The 16,531-nt window shown below is 49.5% G+C and overlaps 1 protein-coding gene across 2 annotated transcripts in view; it reads left to right on the top strand.

Annotated features, from left to right (window-relative positions):
* The window catches only part of si:ch211-105j21.9 (sialomucin core protein 24-like), a 39,106-nt gene that overhangs the window by 9,755 nt on the left and 12,820 nt on the right, over positions 1-16,531 (top strand). For both annotated transcript variants that reach the window (XM_059972793.1, XM_059972791.1), the window contains exon 2: positions 11,827-12,390. In XM_059972793.1, the coding sequence (XP_059828776.1) occupies positions 11,862-12,390 (529 nt within the window). In that variant the 5' untranslated portion in view covers positions 11,827-11,861. The remainder of the gene's footprint in view (positions 1-11,826; positions 12,391-16,531) is intronic.

The following is a 16,531-nucleotide window of genomic DNA, read 5'->3' as shown; positions in this document are numbered from 1 at the left end:
TACCCCATTCCCATCAGGCGACTGGAAAGGGAGCCCTGGCTTTACCCCATTCCCATCAGGCGACTGGAAAGGGAGCCCTGGCTTTACCCCCATCCCATCAGGCGACTGGAAAGGGAGCCCTGGCTTTACCCCGTTCCCATCAGGTGACTGGAAAGGGAGCCCTGGCTTTACCCCCTTCCCATCAGGCGACTGGAAAGGGAGCCCTGGCTTTACCCCATTCCCATCAGGCGACTGGAAAGGGAGCCCGGGCTTTACCCCTATCCCATCAGGCGACTGGAAAGGGAGCCCTGGCTTTACCCCATTCCCATCAGGCGACTGGAAAGTGAGCCCTGGCTTTACCCCCATCCCATCAGGCGACAGGAAAGGGAGGCCTGGCTTTACCCCCATCCCATCAGGCGACAGGAAAGGGAGGCCTGGCTTTACCCCCTTCCCATCAGGCGACTGGAAAGGGAGCCCTGGCTTTACCCCCATCCCATCAGGCGACTGGAAAGGGAGCCCTGGCTTTACCCCCTTCCCATCAGGCGACTGGAAAGGGAGCCCTGGCTTTACCCCATTCCCATCAGGCGACTGGAAAGGGAGCCCTGGCTTTACCCCATTCCCATCAGGCGACTGGAAAGGGAGCCCTGGCTTTACCCCCATCCCATCAGGCGACTGGAAAGGGAGCCCTAGCTTTACCCCGTTCCCATCAGGTGACTGGAAAGGGAGCCCTGGCTTTACCCCCTTCCCATCAGGCGACTGGAAAGGGAGCCCTGGCTTTACCCCATTCCCATCAGGCGACTGGAAAGGGAGCCCGGGCTTTACCCCTATCCCATCAGACGACTGGAAAGGGAGCCCTGGCTTTACCCCATTCCCATCAGGCGACTGGAAAGTGAGCCCTGGCTTTACCCCATTCCCATCAGGCGACTGGAAAGGGAGACCTGGATTTACCCTCTTCCCGTCAGGCGACTGGGTAGGGAGCCCTGGCTTTACCCCGTCTTCCCATCAGGCGACTGGAAAGAGAGCCCTGGCTTTACCCCCTTCCCATCAGGCGACTGGAAAGAGAGCCCTGGCTTTACCCCCTTCCCATCAGGCGACTGGAAAGAGAGCCCTGGCTTTACCCCCTTCCCATCAGGCGACTGGAAAGGGAGCCCTGTCTTTACCCCCTTCCCATCAGGCGACTGGAAAGGGAGCCCTGTCTTTACCCCCTTCCCATCAGGCGACTGGAAAGAGAGCACTGGCTTTACCCTCTTCCCATCAGGTGACTGGAAAGGGAGCTCTGGCTTTACCCCCTTCCCATCAGGCGACTGTAATGGGAGCCCTGGCTTTACCCCATTCCCATCAGGCGACTGGAATGGGAGCCCTGGCTTTACCCCATTCCCATCAGGCGACTGGAAAGGGAGCCCTGGATTTACCCCATTCCCATCAGGTGACTGGAAAGGGAGCCCTGGCTTTACCCCATCTTCCCATCAGGCGACTGGAAAGGGAGACCTGGCTTTACCCCCTACCCATCAGGCGACTGGAAAGTGAGCCCCGGCTTTACCCCGTCTTCTCAACAGGCGACTGGAAAGGGAGCCCTGGCTTTACCCCATTCCCATCAGGCGACTGTAAAGTGAGCCCTGGCTTTACCCCATTCCCATCAGGCGACTGGAAAGGGACCCCTGGCTTTACCCCATCTTCCCATCAGGCGACTGGAAAGGGAGCCCTGGCTTTACCCCCTTCCCATCAGGCGACTGGAAAGGGAGCCCTGGCTTTACCCCCTTCCCATCAGGCGACTGGAAAGTGAGCCCTGGCTTTACCCCGTTCCCATCAGGTGACTGGAAAGGGAGCCCTGGCTTTACCCCCTTCCCATCAGGCGACTGGAAAGTGAGCCCTGGCTTTACCCCCTTCCCATCAGGCGACTGGAAAGGGAGACCTGGCTTTACCCCCTTCCCATCAGGCAACTGAAAAGGGAGCCCTGTCTTTACCCCGTCTTCCCATCAGGCAACTGGAACGGGAGCCCTGGCTTTACCCCCTTCCCACCAGGCGACTGGAAAGGGTGCCCTGTCTTTACCCCCACTTCTGATCAGGTGACTGGAAAGGGAGCCCTGACTTTACCCTCTTCCCATCAGGTGACTGGAAAGGGAGCCCTGGCTTTACCCCCATCCAATCAGGCAACTGGAAAGGGAGCCTTGGCTTTACCCCGTTCCCATCAGGCGACTGGAAAGGGAGCCCTGGCTTTACACCATTCCCATCAGGCGACTGGAAAGGGAGCCCTGACTTTACCCCCTTCCAATCAGGTGACTGGAAAGGGAGCAATGGCATTTACCCCATTCCCATCAGGCGACAGGAAAGGGAGCCCTGGCTTTACCCCATTCCCATCAGGCGACTGGAAAGGGAGGCCTGGCTTTACCCCCTTCCCATCAGGCGACTGGAAAGAGAGCCCTGGCTTTACCCCCTTCCCATCAGGCGACTGGAAAGGGAGCCCTGTCTTTACCCCCTTCCCATCAGGCGACTGGAAAGAGAGCACTGGCTTTACCCTCTTCCCATCAGGTGACTGGAAAGGGAGCTCTGGCTTTACCCCCTTCCCATCAGGCGACTGGAAAGGGAGCACTGGCTTTACCCTCTTCCCATCAGGTGACTGGAAAGGGAGCTCTGGCTTTACCCCCTTCCCATCAGGTGACTGGAAAGGGAGCCCTGGCTTTACCCTCTTCCCATCAGGCGACTGGAAAGGGAGACCTGGCTTTACCCTCTTCCCGTCAGGCGACTGGGTAGGGAGCCCTGGCTTTACCCCGTCTTCCCATCAGGCGACTGGAAAGAGAGCCCTGGCTTTACCCTCTTCCCATCCGGCGACTGGAAAGTGAGCCCTGGCTTTACCCCATTCCCATCAGGCGACTGGAAAGAGAGCCCTGGCTTTACCCCCTTCCCATCAGGCGACTGGAAAGGGAGCCCTGGCTGTACCCCCTTCCCATCAGGCGACTGGAAAGTGAGCCCTGGCTTTACCCCCTTCCCATCAGGCGACTGGAAAGTGAGCCCTGGCTTTACCCCCTTCCCATCAGGCGACTGGAAAGAGAGCCCTGGCTTTACCCCCTTCCCATCAGGCGACTGGAAAGAGAGCCCTGGCTTTACCCCCTTCCCATCAGGCGACTGGAAAGGGAGCCCTGTCTTTACCCCCTTCCCATCAGGCGACTGGAAAGGGAGCCCTGTCTTTACCCCCTTCCCATCAGGCGACTGGAAAGAGAGCACTGGCTTTACCCTCTTCCCATCAGGTGACTGGAAAGGGAGCTCTGGCTTTACCCCCTTCCCATCAGGCGACTGGAATGGGAGCCCTGGCTTTACCCCATTCCCATCAGGCGACTGGAATGGGAGCCCTGGCTTTACCCCATTCCCATCAGGCGACTGGAAAGGGAGCCCTGGATTTACCCCATTCCCATCAGGTGACTGGAATGGGAGCCCTGGCTTTACCCCATCTTCCCATCAGGCGACTGGAAAGGGAGACCTGGCTTTACCCCCTACCCATCAGGCGACTGGAAAGTGAGCCCCGGCTTTACCCCGTCTTCCCAACAGGCGACTGGAAAGGGAGCCCTGGCTTTACCCCATTCCCATCAGGCGACTGTAAAGTGAGCCCTGGCTTTACCCCCTTCCCATCAGGCGACTGGAAAGGGAGCCCTGGCTTTACCCCCTTCCCATCAGGCGACTGGAAAGTGAGCCCTGGCTTTACCCCGTTCCCATCAGGTGACTGGAAAGGGAGCCCTGGCTTTACCCCCTTCCCATCAGGCGACTGGAAAGTGAGCCCTGGCTTTACCCCCTTCCCATCAGGCGACTGGAAAGGGAGACCTGGCTTTACCCCCTTCCCATCAGGCAACTGAAAAGGGAGCCCTGTCTTTACCCCGTCTTCCCATCAGGCAACTGGAACGGGAGCCCTGGCTTTACCCCCTTCCCACCAGGCGACTGGAAAGGGTGCCCTGTCTTTACCCCCACTTCTGATCAGGTGACTGGAAAGGGAGCCCTGACTTTACCCTCTTCCCATCAGGTGACTGGAAAGGGAGCCCTGGCTTTACCCCCATCCAATCAGGCAACTGGAAAGGGAGCCTTGGCTTTACCCCATTCCCATCAGGCGACTGGAAAGGGAGCCCTGGCTTTACACCATTCCCATCAGGCGACTGGAAAGGGAGCCCTGGCTTTACCCCATTCCCATCAGGTGACTGGAAAGGGAGCAATGGCATTTACCCCATTCCCATCAGGCGACAGGAAAGGGAGCCCTGGCTTTACCCCCTTCCCATCAGGCGACTGGAAAGGGAGGCCTGGCTTTACCCCCTTCCCATCAGGCGACTGGAAAGGGAGCCCTGGCTTTACCCCCTTCCCATCAGGTGACTGGAAAGGGAGCCCTGACTTTACCCCCTTCCAATCAGGTGACTGGAAAGGGAGCAATGGCATTTACCCCATTCCCATCAGGCGACAGGAAAGGGAGCCCTGGCTTTACCCCATTCCCATCAGGCGACTGGAAAGGGAGGCCTGGCTTTACCCCCTTCCCATCAGGCGACTGGAAAGGGAGCCCTGGCTTTACCCCCTTCCCATCAGGTGACTGGAAAGGGAGCCCTGGCTGTACCCCCTTCCCATCAGGTGACTGGAAATGGAGCCCTGGCTTTACCCCATTCCCATCAGGCGACTGGAAAGGGAGCCCTGGCTGTACCCCCTTCCCATCAGGTGACTGGAAATGGAGCCCTGGCTTTACCCCATTCCCATCAGGCGACTGGAAAGAGAGCCCTGGCTTTACCCCGTTCCCATCAGGCGACTGGAAAGGGAGCCCTGGCTTTACCCCGTTCCCATCAGGCGACTGGAAAGGGAGCCCGGGCTTTACCCCCATCCCATCAGGCGACTGGAAAGGGAGCCCTGGCTTTACCCCCTTCCCATCAGGCGACTGGAAAGGGAGCCCTGGCTTTACCCCTTCACATAGGGGGACTGGAAAGGGAGACCTGGCTTTACCCCCTTCCAATCAGGTGACTGGAAAGGGAGCCCTGGCTTTACCCCTTCACATAGGGGGACTGGAAAGGGAGACCTGGCTTTACCCCCTTCCCTTCAGGCGACTGGAAAGTGAGCCCTGGATATACCCTCTTCCCGTCAGGCGACTGGGTAGGGAGCCCTGGCTTTACCCCGTCTTCCCATCAGGCGACTGGAAAGGGAGCCCTGACTTTACCCCCTTCCCATCCGGCGACTGGAAAGTGAGCCCTGGCTTTACCCCATTCCCATCAGGCGACTGGAAAGGGAGCCCTGGCTTTACCCCCTTCCCATCAGGCGACTGGAAAGAGAGCCCTGGCTTTACCCCCTTCCCATCAGGCGACTGGAAAGAGAGCCCTGGCTTTACCCCCTTCCCATCAGGCGACTGGAAAGGGAGCCCTGGCTTTACCCCCTTCCCATCAGGCGACTGGAAAGGGAGCACTGGCTTTACCCTCTTCCCATCAGGTGACTGGAAAGGGAGCTCTGGCTTTACCCCCTTCCCATCAGGTGACTGGAAAGGGAGCCCTGGCTTTACCCTCTTCCCATCAGGCGACTGGAAAGGGAGACCTGGCTTTACCCTCTTCCCATCAGGCGACTGGAAAGGGAGCCCTGGATTTACCCCATTCCCATCAGGTGACTGGAAAGGGAGCCCTGGCTTTACCCCCTTCCCATCAGGCGACTGGAAAGGGAGACCTGGCTTTACCCCGTCTTCCCATCAGGTGACTGGAAAGGGAGCCCTGGCTTTACCCTCTTCCAATCAGGTGACTGGAAAGGGAGCCCTGGCTTTACCCTCTTCGCATCAGGCGACTGGAAAGGGAGCCCTGGCTTTACCCTCTTCCCATCAGGCGACTGGAAAGGGAGCCCTGGCTTTACCCCGTCTTCCCATCAGGCGACTGGAAAGGGAGACCTGGCTTTACCCCCTACCCATCAGGCGACTGGAAAGTGAGCCCCGGCTTTACCCCGTCTTCCCATCAGGCGACTGGGTAGGGAGCCCTGGCTTTACCCCATTCCCATCAGGTGACTGGAAAGGGAGCCCTGGCTTTACCCCATTCCCATCAGGCGACTGTAAAGTGAGCCCTGGCTTTACCCCATTCCCATCAGGCGACTGGAAAGGGGCCCCTGGCTTTACCCCATCTTCCCATCAGGCAACTGGAAAGGGAGCCCTGGCTTTACCCTATTCCCATCAGGTGACTGGAAAGGGAGCCCTGGCTTTACCCCTTTCCCATCAGGTGACTGGAAAGGGAGCCCTGGCTTTACCCCCTTCCCATCAGGCGACTGGAAAGGGAGCCCTGGCTTTACCCCATTCCCATCAGGCGACTGGAACGGGAGCCCTGGCTTTACCCCCTTCCCACCAGGCGACTGGAAAGGGTGCCCTGTCTTTACCCCCACTTCTGATCAGGTGACTGGAAAGGGAGCCCTGACTTTACCCTCTTCCCATCAGGTGACTGGAAAGGGAGCCCTGGCTTTACCCCGTCTTCCCAGCAGACCTTGAAGATGTTGCCCGTCAGAAGGCCATTCTTGCTCAGAATCACAAATGGAGTGATTATGAAAACCTCCTGAAACCGCACAAACTTGTGTTCGAAACATGTAATGCTATTCCCGACATTTATGTAAACATTAAAAAGTATGCGCTTGGAGTCCTGTCGATCTTTGGATCCACATATGTATGTGAGCAGGTGTTCTCCAACATGAACTTTATTAAAAACAAACATCGCGCACGCCTCACAGATGACAGCTTGCGATCCTGTGTAAAGATGAAGGTGACATCATACAGCCCTGATGTGCAGACGCTGTGCGCTGAGGTCCAGGAGCAGAAATCCCATTAACCAAGTATGCTAAATATTTTAATTGCCAATTATTTTACGTATATTCATATTTTTTCATTTTTCAGTGAAATAGTCCTTTTATTTTTCATGTTGACAGCTGGCTGACGTTATTATTGTTTTGCTGCTTGCGGACAATTTAAGGTCGGCATTTTTCATAAATACAAGAAGAACTCAAATAGAAATTGAGTATTTTACTTAAAAGTAACCTTCAACCCAACGTCTTTTTTGCGGAGTTCAAAATGTTTTTGTTGCATGCAGAAATGTAATTTCGTTTTCTCTGCAGGAGTTCACCAATTTCATAAATGCAACACATTATAGTTTGTTTATACATAGCATAAAGGCAAAAAAAAAACGTTGTATGCAGTGTTATTTCATTTTAAATGTCAAACGGGTTTTGTGGCTCCCAGTGTTTTCTTTTCTGTGGGAGACGGGTCCAAGTGGCTCTTTCAGTGGTGAAGGTTGCTGACCCCTGCCCTAGACAAACAATCGAGCTGTTTCTTATTGATGGTTATTATTAGACACGCGCTTTTAGATGGAGTAGTGACTACGTATATTTGAGTGTTTGTATTAATCTTACGTTTGTGCCCCTTTCATAAATAAAGACTTTTAAAAATAGTACCATCAGACTTCAACGGACCTCTCTATCTTTGCTGATAAGTGATCCCGTTACGGGATTTCATAACAGGTGTCAGTCCAGGCTCTGGGTATTGAGGAGTCTGATAGCTTGGGGGAAGAAACTGTTAGATAGTCTGGTCGTGAGAGCCCGAATGCTACCCCCAGAATTTGATGTAAATTCTCACAAATCACATCACTTCTTTCATGTGATTCACTTTTAAATCTGTTTGACACAATAAAGGCAATTTTTCTTCTCGGGTTTCTCTTTGCATTTCACAAAGGGTATCAGCAGTTAGTGCTGCTCCTGAGGTCCAGGTTCGAGACTGGCCCGGGCTGCTCTGCTTTCTTCACTGAGTGTGGAGCAGTGCAGAATAGGCCCTTCTGGCCATTTGAGCTGCACCACTCTGCATCTCCGGATTAACCCTAGCTTAATCACGGGACAATTTACAATAACCAATTAACCTACCGACCGATATTTCTCCACCAGGTAGTGGGATCCTCCCCATTCCAGAGTCACCGCGTAGCATTCTACATGTTGCAGTGCTCTCCTCACACACAGTCCCTCCACACTGGTTTGCCTACACCCACATTCTGATTGGCTGGGCTTACTGGAGTTCAATTTAGTGCAGGAGTTGAGCGAGCTATCAAATCAGAAATGTTAAAAGGCACAAGATCACCGAGCATTTGGAAAGGCTCAAAGAGGCTTCTCAACCATCTACTCATTAATGCAAAGTTTAAAGGCTCACTTGGCAACACACTGGAGAATCAGAGGCTGGTTACACAGCATAGGAGACCATTCACCCCACTAATGAAGCAACAGGACAGTTGCTTTTCTCAAAAACAAGATAAAATCTGCATTTGCTGGAAATCCGAGCAACACACACAAAATGCTGGAGGATCTCAGCAGGCCAGGCAGCATCTATGGAAAAAAGCACAGTTGATGTTTCAGGCCGACACTTTTCATCAGGTCTGGGGAAAAAAAAGATGAGAAGTAGACTTATGAGATGTGGGGGTGGGATAGGTGAAACTGGGAGGGGAGGGAAGGGTTTGGTAAAGAGCTGGGAAGAGCAGTGAAAGAGATTCAGGGCTGGGGAAGGGGGAATCTGACAGAAGGCCATGGTAGAAAGGCAAGTTGGGAGGAGCTCCAGAGGGAGGTGATGCACAGGCAAGGAGATAGGGTGAGAGAGGGAAAAGGGGATGGGAAATGATGAGGAGGGGGGCACTACCGGAAGCTCGAGAAATCAATGTCAGGTTGGAGGCTACTCAGAGAGAATATAAAGCGTTGCTCCTCCAAACTCAGTGTGGTCTCATCACAACTGTCAAGGAGGCCACGGACTGGTGTGGTGGAATGGGAATGGGGAGTGGAATTAAAATGTGTGGCCACTGGGAGATCCTGCTTCCCCTGGTGGATGGAGTGTAGGTGCCCAGTGAAGCTGTCTCCCAATTTAAGTTGGGTCTCATCGTTATACAAGAGGCCATGCCAGGATAACAGACACACAGATGATGTGTCATCTCACCTGGAAGGACTATTTGGGGCCCTGAATGGTAGTGAGGGAGGAGGTGTAGGGGCAGGTGTAGCAATTGTTCCACTTGCAAGGATAAATGCCAGGAGGGGAGATCAGTCAGATGGGACGAATGGACAAGGAAGTCACATAGGGAGCGATCCCTGAGGAAAGCAGAAAATGGGGAGGGGGGCAAAAATATGTTTGGTGGTGGGATCCCATTGGAGATGCTGTAACTTATAGAGAATTGTGTGCAGGATGTGAAGGCTGGTGGGGTGGTAGGCAAGGACAAAAGGAACTCTATCTCTGGTGGGGAGGCAGGAGGATGGGGTGAGGGCAGACCTGCGTGAAATGGAAGAGATGCGGCTGAGGGCAGCGTTGATGGTGAAGGAAGGGAAGCCCCTTTCTTTGAAGAAGAAGGACATCTGGAGTGAAAAGCCTCATCCTGAGAGAAGATGCGGTAGAGATGGAGGAATTGTGAGAAGGGATGGCGTTTTTACAAATTGTCCAGGTAGCTGTGAGAGTCCGTGGGTTTATAATACACATCAGTAGATAAGAACCAGAGATAGAGACAGAGTGATCAAGAAAGGGAAGGGAGACATCAGAAACAGACCAGGTAGATTTGAGACCAGGGTGGAAGTTGGAGGCAAAGTGGATGAAGTCGACAGGTTCAGCCCAGGTGCAAGAAGCAGCAACAATGAAATCGTAGATGTAGCAGAGGCACCAGACACTGGCTTGGAACATAGACTGTTCCAGTTGAGTTCCACATAGCTGGGACCCATGTGAGTGTCCCCTTTTGTTTGAAGGAAGTGGGAGGAGATGAAGGAGAAATTATTGAGATTGGAATCAAGTTTTGCCAGGCAGAAGAGAGTGTGCGTGGAGGGGAACTGGTTGGGTCTGGTGTCCAGAAAGAAACAGAGAGTTTTCAGACCTTGCTGACGGGGGATGAAGGTGTATAAAGGCTGGACATCCATAGTGAAAGTGAGATGATGGGGGCCAGGGAACCTGAAATCATTGAAAAGATCCAGAGCGTGTGAAGTGTCATGGATTCAGGTAGGAAGGGATTGAATCGGGAGGGATAAACCAGAGTTGAGGCATGCAGATATGAGTTCAGTGGGGCAGGAACAAGCAGAAACAATGGGGCTACCGCGACAGGCAGGTTTGTGGATTTTGCTATCTTACGCATTTTAAGTATCCCGTAGTTGACTGGTACAACAAGCAATAATGATGTGAAGAAAGTGGCAAAGAAGGCATTGGGCACACTGGCGTTCAGGGCATTGAGTCACGATGTTGGATACTGTGTTGTTTTCGTGCCAGGCATTGGCGAAGTCACATCCGGACTGTTGTCTACAGTTTGTGTTATCCTTTCATAGGAAAGATGTCATTAAGATGGAAAGAGCACAAAGAAGATTAATGAGAATGTTAGCAGGAATCAAGGGCCTGAGTTATAGGGAAAGGTTGCGCAGGTTAGAACTTTATTCTTTAATCATAGGAGATTGAGGGATGAATTTATTGGAGATGTAGAAAATCCTGAGGGGCATAGAAAGGGTTAATGCATGCAATCCTTTCTGTTCCAGGGAAGGGTAACCAAAAACTAGAGGGCATAGCTGAGGGGAAAGATTTAAAAGGGCTCTAAAGTAAATCCATTACTGTCACTGAAAATCCAGTGTCCTGAACTTGCAACATTTTCACATTACCACTGTCCAACAGGGTGATTGAGAAAAACCTCCATTTGTTGGGTCATGCACTGCCTCTGGTACCTCCCTCCCTGGGTGGCTAAAGCAGGTTGTAACAGAGCTCCATAAGTCCAACTCCATCGCTACCCAGCAACGTGCTAGTGGAGTAGACCGGCACTAATTGGTGTTCTTGATTAACCAGCGGTGTCTTGTGATCGTAAAACAGACGTAAAGGATGAACAATAAGCTTTAGACTGGTAACAGCAAAGAGCAATAAACACCCTAATCTGGCCAGGATAATGTGGGCTTGGTGAGCAGCAGTAAAGACGTAATGGAGTAAAGGAACACTTTATAGGCTTGCGTACCTATATATTTCACACTTATCCAATCTTAGTTTACTTTACAGCAGAATGTAAATTAGTTCACCAACAGTGGTTTACCTTTGGTAAATCTGTACTAACTTTCATTTATCCCCCATGATTTCTCAACCAACAACTCTTCCCTGGATTGTTATTTCTGAACATTTCCTTATTTACTGAAGCCAGGTGTTTGATGAATCTTACTTGGTATCTTTTATGAACATCACTGGCATCCCTTCAGTCTGAGCCGGCACCTTTATATCAAAAGATGATGGGTGACTCGTGACTAGAGCTTCTGTTCACTCAGAAAGCAGACTGCATTTTATCAGTAGCATGAGTTTCTTTAAACCATATTTTAACCACCTTTGCTTTGTCAGTCTGTACCCTGACTAATCATGCCAGGAACTAAAGAAGCACCCTCCATTTTCAGACAATTGCACAGCAATCAACATGACTTCAGCGCTTTGCCTCCACTGGAGAATCTTCTCTTTTGCCTGCATCCTTCCCTTCGTTATCTTCAAGATGGCACCAGTGAAGAACACAGCCTCCGGCAGCATCCTGCAGGCAGTTCACAAAACTACGTCTTCTCTTTCTTTCAAATGTGATTGTCCTGGATTCCCGTTTTGACATTTTCACTCACTTATTGCCGTTTGTGCAAGTTGTTCTTTCCTCACGCGTTGGATGTTTGATTTTTTTTCTGGAACGGGTTCCATAGTGTTTCTTTATTTCGTAGCTGTCTGTGGGTGGATGAGTCTCAGAGTTGTATTCTGTATACATACTTCGATAATAAATGTACTTTGAATCTTTAAATCTTTTTGGCATTGGCATTTTTATTAAAAATGGTTGAGTTCCTTTTTATGGTCATATGTAAGTAATTTTTTTTTGTATTTTGCAGGAATAGATTAAGAAAATTCTAAATTATCAAACACTATGCACAAAAGCAGCAAAAAGAACATGCTGTCCAAAAGCTGGCTACTTGCAGTTTATTTTCTGTGCAATGTCCTCTTGGTCATTGATGTTAATGTTTCTGCCGCTACTGATTCGAATGGCAGTGGCATTCCAACTGTAGGTCTTCAAACAGCTATGAAGAATGGTTCCCTGGATCAAGGGCTCAATGTGTCATCAGCACCTACGTTCAATCAGAGCACAAGTACCTTGGCCTCTGGGACAACAGATGCCATGTCAACCCCTAAGCCTAATAGTTCACAGACATCTGTGACACCAACAGCTTTTGTTCAAACAACATTGTCCAATATTTCAAGTCACGGTATAAATGAGTCAACAGCAACTCCAACAGTTCATTCGACAGCTGGAAAGACCCAAACTACTGAGATAGTAACACTGGTACCAAAGTCCACGCAGATGGAATTCACAACAACAGGCAGAAGGTCAAGTAGCACAGGTTCCACTCAGCCTGCCACTGGCTCACTGTATACGATCATTACCACCACCGCTTCAGGTATGGTCTCATTTCTGACAGAAGCACAGTGAAATCAAATGAACAAATTGTAACCAGTCAGGAGACTGAGAATGTAAATGCTGGAATCCAGAGCAACAAGCAATCGGCTGGAAGAATTCAACAGGTCAGGCAGCATCTACGTGAGGAAAGGAATTAACAATGTTTCAGGTTGAATCTGTGCATTGGGACCTGATGCCAGGTTTTGATCTAAAATGTCGACAATTCCTTTCTTCCCAAGGGTGATGTTGATGCCCTGTGTTCTTCCAGCAGATGTGTTCTGTGTTCTTGCTGTGTCACTGTTCAGGAATTTTGATCATTTTAGTAAAGCCTGAACCTATTTAAAGTAAACAGTCCAAGGGTATTCCAGACCAAACGCAGAGGAGAAAGTGAATTAATAATTTTAAATATAATTTCCAATCTTTCTTCTGGTGTTCGGTATGCATTTGAAATTGGTGACGTTTGCTAGCTTTTAATTTAATGAGTAATATTAGTAATTGAATACAAAACTACATCCAAATTCAACTTAATCCTTCCTTCTATTCTTCCATCCCAAAAGACAATGGGGATCAAGACTATGGAGACACCATTTTTGAGAAAGCAGCCTTGTTTGTATGTTAGTTTATGCAATTATAAATCCATGCCCCAGGCTATTGTTCACAGTAAACGACCCCAAAAATCAATAGTCATAGAAAAGTAAGGGTCAGAAACAGGCCCTTCAGCCCATCTAATCCATGCAAACCATTGAAACAGCCTACTCCCATCAACCTGCACTGGGACCATAGCCCTCCATATCCCTCCCATCCATGTACCTATCTAAACTTCTCTCAAACATTGAAATCGAGCTTGCATCCACCACTCGTGCTGGCAGCTTGTTCCACACTCTCACAACCCTCTGATTGAAGAAGTGTCCTCTCATGCTCCCCTTAAACTTTTCACTTGTCACTCTTAACCCATGACCTCTAGTTGTAGTCCCACCCAACCTCAGGAGAAAGAGCCTGCTCACACTTACCCTATCTATACCTTGCAAAGTTTTGTGTATCTCTGTCAAATCTCCCCTCAATCTTTTATCTTAACCTGTTCAGTCTTTCCTTATGACTCAGGTCCTCCAGACCCGGCAACATCTTTATAAATTTTCTCTGCACTCTTTCAACCTTATTTACATCTTTCCTGTAGGTAGGTGACCAACACTGCACACAATACTCCAAATTGGGCTTCACCAACGTCTTATGCAACTTCAATATAACATTCCATCTCCTGTACTCAATACTTTGATTTATGAAGGTCAATGTGCCAAAAAGCTTTCTTTACAACCCTATGTACCTGTGACACCGCTTTTTTTATGGATCTGTATTCCCAGATCCCTTTGTTCTACAGCACTTCTCAGTGCCCTACCATTCACTGTGTAAGACCTACTCTGGTGGTCCTTTCAAAATGCAACACCTTGCATTTGTCTACGTTAAATTCCATCTGCCATTTTTCCAGCTGGTCCAGATCCCACAGGAGGCTTTAATAATCTTCCTCGCTGTTCACTGCACCCCCAGTCTCTGTGCTCTCTGCAAATTTGCTGATCCAGTTAATCACATTATCATCCAGATAATTGATATAGATAACAAACAATAACAGACCCAGCACTGACCCTTGCAGCTCTCCACTTGTCATAAGCTTCTCCCACAAAGCCAATGTCTATTACAAGTTCACGCCTCATGATGAATGCCAAGCAAATGAACCTTCTTAACCAACCTCCCATGAAGGACCTTGTCAAGTGACTTGCTAAAGTCCACGTAGACAACATCCACTGCCTTGCCTTCATCAAATTTCCTGATAACTTCCTCAAAAAACTCAATAAGATTGGTTAGATATGACCTACCACACACAAAGTCATGCTGACTATCCTTAATCAGTCCACGTCTATCTAAATATTTGTATATCCAGTCCCTTGGAACATCTTTCAATAACTTTCCTACTACTGATGTCAGGCTCATGGGCCTATAATTTCCTTGTATATATTTAGAGCCTTTCATAAACAGCAGAACAACATTGGCCATCCTCCGATCCTCCAGTACCTCACCTGTTGCTAAGAACGATTTAAGTATGTCTGCTTGGTCCTCTGCAATTTCTGCAGTTGCCTCCCACAGGGTCCAAAGGAACACCTCATCAGGCCCTGGGGGTTTATCCATCCTAATTTGCCTCAGCAGCATACACCACCTCCTCGGTAATCTGTACGGGGTCCATGAAGTTGATGCCACTTTGCCTCACTTCTGCAGACTCTATGTCCATCTCTTGAGTGAATACAGATGCAAAACATCCATTGAAGATCTCCCCTATCTCTTTTGGCCCCACACACGAATTACCATTTTGATCTTCCAGAGGGCCAATTTTGTCCTTTGCAATTTTTTTGCTCTTAAGATATCTGTAGGATCCCTTAGGATTCTCCTTCACCTTGACTGCCAGGGCAACCTCATGCCCTCCTGATTTCTTTCTTAAGTGTTCTCATGCATTTCTTACACTCCACAAGTATTTAATTTGTTCCTACCTGCTTATACCCGCTTCGCACCTACTTTTCCTTCTTAACCAGGGTTTCAAAAGCTTTTGAAAACCAAGGTTCCCTAAACCTGTTATTTTTATCTTTTTATTCTGACAGGCACGTACAAGCTTTGTACTCATTTTTTTCACTTTTGAAGGCCTCCCACTTACCAAGTACACCTTAGCCAGAAAACAGCCTGTCCCAATCCACTCACGCCAAATCCTTCCTGGTACCATCAAAATTGGCCTTTCTCCAGTTTAGAATTTCAGATGTGGACCAGACCTATCTTTTTCCATTTTACTTTGAAACTAGTGGCATCGTGCTCACCAGATGCAAAGTGTTCCCTTACTAACTTCTGTCACCTACCCTGTCTCATTCCCTAATAACAGATTAAATACCAAACACTCTCTCATTGGAATTTCTAAGTACTGAATAAGGAAACTTCCCTGAGCACATTTCACAGACTCTATCCCATCCAGCCCTTTTACAATATGGGAGTTCCAGTCAATATGGAAAGTTAAAATCCCAATGGAACTATCACTATCACAATTATCACTATTAACTATCACAACCTTATGTTTCTTGTCTGTGATCTTTTTCACAAATTTGTTCCTCTAAATCCTGTGGTCCGTAATATAGCTCCATTAACAGGGACATACCTTTCTTATTTCTCAGTTCCACCCTTAAAGCCTCACTAGATGAATTTCCCAGTCTGTCTTGACCGAGCACTGCCGTGACATTTCCCATGACTAGTAACACCACCCCTCCTCATTTAATCCCTCCCGCTCTGTCATGTTGAAAACAATGGAAGCCCAGGATATTGAGCTGCCAGTCCTGCCCCTCCTGGAACCAAGTCTCACTAATCCATGTGTGGATCCATGCCCTGAGCTCATCTGCATTTCCTGTGATAATTCTTGCACTGAAACGTACACAGCTCAGAGCACTAGTCACACTATGCTCAACCTTTTGACTCCTGACTTAGTCTGAGGTCTTACCAACATCTGCCTTCACAACCTCTCCACTAACTGTTCTGGCACTCTGGTTCCCATCCCCCTGAAACTCTAAATTGAATGCCAGTGTGCAGCACTGGCAAACCTTCCCACTAGGATATTAATCCCCCTCCAGTTCAGGTGCAAAGTTTCTTTTCTGTACATGTCCCAGCACCCCTGGAATAGAGCCCAATGGTCCAATGTGTTACTTTGGTTTTTCGTCTCTTGTGCTTCTGATACCCTTCATTCCTCCACTGGGACTGAGTAGCCTATTACCAAATACTTATTGCTCAGCTGGCATCCTAAGAATATTAATTTTGGCTGAGGCACTGTAGGAAGATAGGAGAGAGGAGCGGGATCTTGGTTAGGCAGGCCTGAGTTTGACTTGGATTTTGGAGACAGCTGACACCAGTATCAGTTCCTAGATGTTGCAAATGATGTAATGGTGATCCAAACCAGTTTCTAGAGGATGAGCAATGAATTGAATTGGTTGCTATGTCTTGGTCCAAGCCAGGGGTCCCTAACCTTTTCTCTGTTATGGACCCTTACCGTTATCCAAAGGCTCTGTAGAAAGCCCTGGTCTCAGCAGTGGGATGCAGGTGTGGAATCCAGATGCCTTATCTGGAAG

This window comes from Hypanus sabinus, chromosome 6, assembly GCF_030144855.1.
Source record: "Hypanus sabinus isolate sHypSab1 chromosome 6, sHypSab1.hap1, whole genome shotgun sequence".
Classification (NCBI taxonomy): Eukaryota; Metazoa; Chordata; class Chondrichthyes; order Myliobatiformes; family Dasyatidae; genus Hypanus; species Hypanus sabinus.
The sequence above is the reverse complement of the archived record's forward strand: the minus strand, read 5'-3'. Positions and strand labels throughout refer to the sequence as shown.